This window comes from Grammomys surdaster, unplaced genomic scaffold (assembly GCF_004785775.1).
Source record: "Grammomys surdaster isolate TR1022 unplaced genomic scaffold, NIH_TR_1.0 210, whole genome shotgun sequence".
In the NCBI taxonomy this organism is placed as follows: domain Eukaryota; kingdom Metazoa; phylum Chordata; class Mammalia; order Rodentia; family Muridae; genus Grammomys; species Grammomys surdaster.
The window spans coordinates 2571770-2577769 of NW_021604655.1; the positions used below are offsets into that span (position 1 = coordinate 2571770).

General features: G+C 45.5%; 1 protein-coding gene across 4 annotated transcripts in view; it reads left to right on the top strand.

Moving 5' to 3' along the window:
• The window catches only part of Arel1 (apoptosis resistant E3 ubiquitin protein ligase 1), a 52778-nt gene extending 47704 nt beyond the window's left edge, over positions 1 to 5074 (top strand). For 3 of the 4 annotated variants that reach the window (XM_028771867.1, XM_028771866.1, XM_028771868.1), the window contains exons 18-20: positions 1803 to 1892; positions 2304 to 2479; positions 2583 to 5074. In XM_028771867.1, the coding sequence (XP_028627700.1) occupies positions 1803 to 1892; positions 2304 to 2479; positions 2583 to 2685 (369 nt within the window). In that variant the 3' untranslated portion in view covers positions 2686 to 5074. The remainder of the gene's footprint in view (positions 1 to 1802; positions 1893 to 2303; positions 2480 to 2582) is intronic. The other variant, XM_028771869.1, reaches the window with a different exon arrangement.
• The last annotated feature ends 926 nt before the right edge of the window (positions 5075 to 6000 follow it).

Sequence of the window (6000 nt, forward strand, 5' to 3'; positions counted from 1 at the left end):
GAGCAGCAAGTGGTTATGAAGAGTAGTAGTTAATATTTATCTATCAAGTATTATTGATATTGACTAATGAGGAATACTTGCATAACATACAGTCTTCATATTTAAGTGGATTATAGAATGTATTTGTTTAGGTGTGTGTGGACTATGAACTCTGTGCTGAGACACCAGAGAAACTGTACTGAAGAAGACAGAAGTCCCTCAGGGGCTGTATGCTAGTGAAAGACATCCTCAAGATGGGATTGTATTAAAGTCACGTGTGTTTACATATCTATGGTATCACAGAGTGTGTGAACATGTGTATGTACTTACATATCTATAGTCACTGTAATTTCACATTTTGTATCAGCCCAAAGTTAGCTATAAGATGGTCAATAACATTTTCATGGTCAGCTGAATTCAAGTCCTTAGGAGTCAAGAGCACGAGAGTCACTTTGTGTTACTGCTGCTGGTCCTCACACCTGATACATATAGTAAAGGTTAGGACTTTTAACTTTCCATAGCTTCTCTGAGGAGTTCATTTCTTCAAAATGTTTCCTGTTAGAAATTCCTTCTGCACTCAGGAGGCAGAGATAGTTGGATCTCTGAGTTCCAGGACAGTCAGGGTTATAGAGAATCCCTGTCTCAAAAAACAGAAACAAAATAACAAAAAGGAGAAACTTTAAAATTTGTAAGAAAAAAATTGGTGTCAGTGTCATCAGGTGATGTTGTGTAATTCTTATTCTGTTAGCTGACCTGTCTTAGAGAACAGTCAGAGCCTCTGTGATTTTCATCACCTTCCGTGCCTTAAGATATAAAATCCAAACAATGAGTTCTCAGTCTAGAATTTCTAATAGACCTCTTCCCTAGTGCTAGTGCTTTGGGGCACTGGGTTATTTTGTTGTAGCCTGAGCATTGGAAACAACACATATGAGAGTGGGAAGAACAGCTGCAGTCTAGAGCTCTTCCTCGGGCTGCCCCTAGTTACTCATTAACTTGGCATGGGCTTCAAGAAGCTAAAGCTTCCAGGGCTTAATTTGGGCTTTTTGTCTCTTTATTAGGAGGTATCATTCCTTACAGCTATTGGATGGATACTCATAGTCTGCTAAGTAACATGTTGGCTCTTGAGCCAAATTAGAACATCAACAAGATATTTAAGGCTCTGATGTCATTAATGTTCGTTCCCTCCCTCCCTCCATCCCCTCCCTCCCTCCCTTCCCTCCTCCCCGTACCTTTTAGTTTATCTGTTCAGCTGGAAGCAGAGCTAAAGGATAGTAGTAAAAGTTCATAAAAAGAGGCTAGACCTAGACCTGAGAGAGACACTCATAAAGGGGCCTTTCCCCTGGGCATTCATTGCTCTGCTGGCTAGAACACAGACTTGGTTCTTTTAGTTCTTTCATTTCATTCTGTAATTACAAAGAATCCTTAGCAGTTCTTAACAAGGCATACTCATCAGAAACACCTAGGAAACCTCTTCAGCTATATAAGCGTAGAATCTAACCTTAGAGACTCTGATGCAGTACACCTAGGTCACAGCTACAGTGTATTCATCTGTCTTTTTAATCGAGTGTGTGATACAGGCACACATGTGCCACAGAGCTTATTGTGTGCCGGGAAGCATCTGAGGTCAGAGGACCACTTCTAGGAGTTTGTTACTCCCCTCCACTGTGGGTTCTAGGGATCAATAGGAGTCATTGGCCTATTGCAGTTCATTCTAGCACTGGGATGTCATCTTCTGTCTTTCTCCTGGCATTGTTTTTATTCTGCATTCCCATGTCAATAGGTAACTGACTAAAGAGAGTGTCTTTGTCCTTCTGTCTGTCTAGCTGCTGATGTGTGGGACTGGAGACATCAGTGTATCTGACTTCAAAGCCCATGCTGTAGTGGTTGGTGGATCCTGGCATTTCAGAGAAAAGGTAATGGTCTAAGCTTTCACATTTGGGTTGGTATCTACTTGTGTGGAATGATTTTAGAAGACTAAAGTAGAAGAGTCAAAGAAGTTGACATGCTGACTGGCAAAAAGATGATTCATGTGGGAAAACAGGGGGTTATCTAAGCTGAGAGGAGCTCAGGTCCCTAAAGACAGATGGATACCTTGACTGCCCCTGGGGTAGTGGGTGGAAACAAGTAAATGCAAGTAAACGGAGCCAAGCAATCAATTGGTTACCCTCTGACCCTGTGACAAGGTAAGTTCTTGCAGGGGTTGGTATCCATCCCTCATAGTACTGTAAATGGGAGCATATGCCCACCCACAGTATCCTGGTCCTTCCTTAGGAATCAGATCTTAGGTTACACACCTGTTGACGAAAGCCTTGTATTTTCCTCAGGTCATGAGGTGGTTTTGGACCGTGGTTTCCAGTCTGACCCAGGAGGAACTGGCTCGGCTGCTTCAGTTCACAACAGGCTCTTCTCAGCTCCCACCTGGAGGATTTGCTGCCCTCTGTCCCTCATTTCAGATTATTGCTGCTCCAACCCACAGCACGCTTCCTACTGCTCATACATGGTAGGTAGGCTGCCCAAAGCATCCCTTGTGAGAGATTCTCTTTCTAGCCCTTGCCCATGTTTCTTGTAGTATGAATTAATCATCTTCCTCCTTGTTTTTCCAGTTTTAACCAACTGTGCCTCCCTACATATGACTCATATGAAGAGGTGCACAGGATGCTACAGCTGGCCATCAGTGAGGGTTGCGAGGGCTTTGGCATGCTCTGACCGTTCTTCTCTCACCTGCTTGGCTCCCAAGCTCTGTAGAGCATCTGGACACATGTTAACAAGCATAACCGCTGACCTTAACCACAACCATTAGCCAGAAGATAGTGCATGCTCCCTTGTGTCTGGAGTATTCTGTCATCTACAAGCACTGTTCTTACCTCACCCTCTGTCCGCAGTTACCACAGGCCACTTGAGCACATGGCACCTATCTGAGCTCTACTCAGTTTCGAGAGGAGGACCATGCTGCTGTCATTTCGTTGGTCCTTTGAAGATCTCTGTGGCTGGATCTGCCTCAGCGGCTGGGAGAGATGCATGACACAGAGGACTCAGTTCTGTAGGAAAGCCAGCGTGGGAGACCTTTACGCCGTGCCTCATTCCAGCACCCTCTTCTCTTTGGAAATGCCCTCCTTGAGCTCACTACTTGACCAGACTGGGCAACCCATCACCTCTTCTCATCAGTGGCCAGGAGAAGCACAGCTAGAAAGTGGCTCACACAAGCTGTCTGATTTGTCCTCGCACATTGTGACAGGCACCGGCCATGCACTGGATTAGTTCTCATGGGGACTGGTAGTACACAAGGATCTCTTTATGGTGACAGAACTGGAAAAGACACTCCCTGCGGGCATCTTTAAAGATGATCATTAATCTATAAGGAATTTGCTAAGCTTTCTCTTGAATTTGAGCCAGTGAGAAAAGCAGTCAGAAGAATGTGAAGGCCGGCTGTGCTGTAGCCTCCAGTGCTGGGTATGCTTCCCTCTTGGGGAAGGGCCGTGTTCAGGCATGTGGATGGCTTGAAGACTACTAATGCTTTTCTCCGAGTTTGTTCTTTGCACTGAAGGAGGACTTGGCCTGACCTCCAACTTACGTAGTTTGTTAAGAGTTGTCTTTAGCATTCTGCTGGAGGAATTTTGAGAGCAATGGACTGGGACAGTGAACATAGCCTGCCAGCTCTCTTTGGTGGTGATCTCTGGCAGAGCTGAGGCAAAGGAACAGTGATCACAGGTCCTGCATCAAGTCATGGAGAATAGACATGGTGGAGATCCAGCAGCAGTAAATACCTAGCAATTCCAAGTACTTGGCTTCATCAGTTACCAAGAAGTGGGAGACCCATGGAGGGAGAACACTGTATTGGGTTCACAGTTACATGGTGATCAAAGAGAACTTCTCAGTCTCGAGGAAGATAACATCTTTTCATGAGTGTTTGAATGAAAACAACATGAAGGCTCAATATCACATGGATTTCCCAATTTCTGTCTTTAATAAGGCTTTCTACAAGCCACTTTCTTCCATGGGGCACTCACTCAGAATATTACAAGCCATTTTATTGCCAAAACCAGCAAGTACACAGAATCCCGAGACAAGGCAGTTCTTGTGACAGTGCCTTGGCCTCCTGGAAGCAGTCTGAGCCCTCCTGTTCCCAGGGATCAGGAGAAACAAGCCCTCCTGAGCTGCTAGAATCCTGCCTGACCTCCTTTGCAGTCATCATCTGTCTTTTCTTGGTGTGGGTGCTCACCTCACTTATCCTTGGGGTTTGGGACCTAGCATCAGGACCTCTCCACCCAGGATCCTTCATGCCACATGGTCACTGCTCTCCTCAGGGACCGGGACAAGGTGCTGCTGTCTGCCCACACTTTCCCATGGAACACGTACAAAATCATTTAGCCACTACCCTGCTGCCTCTCAGGCCTCCACTGGGGCTTCTAGCTGGGTCCATGGCTGCTTGGCTGTTGGGGATGGTTCTTCCTCCTAGGTTCTGCAATCCTGGCTCCAGCAGAGCTCTGCAGGCTGCACAGGGGTCAGTGTGTGTCCGGGCCAGACCTCTCCTTTTAAGCTCTAGTCATAGCACTTTTTCAGAGTCTCCTAGGCACTGTTACAGCCCAAATGGGGCAGCTAGGATTCCAGGGTGGTCCTTAGGCACCAGAGTCTTTAACAAAAAAATATCCTCTAGTACTGTGTGGTTTTCTGTTCTTCGAGTTTACTCTCCTGACTATTCAGAAGCATTTTGCTCTCTCTTGCATTTTTGTTATCCTTTTTTTTTTTTTTTCTAATACTGCTTTGGTACTTGCCAGTATGGGAAAGAGATGCAGTATGTTGGACAGATAAAACTATGTGTTATTTCTTGGTCAATTTTCTATTCATATTCCTTATTTTGGCCAGTTCTTTTGTTTATGCTTTGTGACATAGGTACTTGGGAAGCCAGCTGCCCTCCTGACTTTTGGCTTTTCGGTGTTCTTGAAGGAGACCAGTCATGAGCACCAGGGAGAGTGTCAGCTGGTTCTAGAACTTGGCAGAAGCTGAGCTCTGCTGCACATTGTCAGGCCAGGTCTGGATATCTGCAGTTGGAGATGTAAATATTTTGTACAGTAAATAAAATGCCTACAATAATCAAGGGCTTAATGACTGTTTGAGTTGCAATGGGGCAGTGCTTAAATGGAACATGGGAAAGAAACCATTTAGAGATGCTTTCTGTGTTCTTGGAAGTAGGAAGCAATCTGCTGTGGACAGAGTGTGTACTGGGTGCCCTGGCTTGTCTCCAGTCCCTGTCTTCAGGGCCACACTGCTCACTGTAGATAGCAATCCAGTGGGGAAAGTGTTTGTGCTCAGAGCCTGAGGAAGGAAACTAGTTTGATATGAGCAAATGGTATCTATTATGTCTTTAAGAGTTAATTTGTTGTTTTTTATATCAGGAAGTCAGTAGAGAGAATTTCTAAATAAGTTAAAGAAGGGCCATGGAGATAGCTCAGCAGTCTGGGATGCTTGCTTCTCTTATAGGATCTGGCTTTGGTCCCTGGTACCTACCCTGAGCTGCTTACAACTGCCTGTAACTCCAGTTCCAGGGGAGCCAGGGACCCAGGATGTCTACATGTATCTGCACAGACAGTTTGCACCCAAACTTACACAGACACGCACACTGCAAGGAAAAAAAAAAAAAAAAAACAACTTGAAGGGTCAAGGAAGGTGGATGCAGTCGTACATGCTGTAGCCCCAGCCTCTTAGGTGGCTGAGCTGGGAAGGTCACTTGAGAACAGCCTGAGTAACACAGTGAGACCTTGCCTCATAAAACAAACCCTTTTAGTAGCAAACAATAAGAAAGCCCCAAACAAAACTGTAAAAGAGAAGTGTCTAGGCATAAGTCACTGAGCCTCCAGAGGTTCTCACTGTCGGCACTCTGACAGCCCTCCAGACTTCACATCCTTCATATTTAACTTGCTGCCATCCTCCACATGCTGTCCTCTGGGCTGTGTCTTGACCGCTAGGGGAATCTAGCCCTGATGCCGAACTGATTAATTGTATGTTCTGAGACTGCCGTGTTGA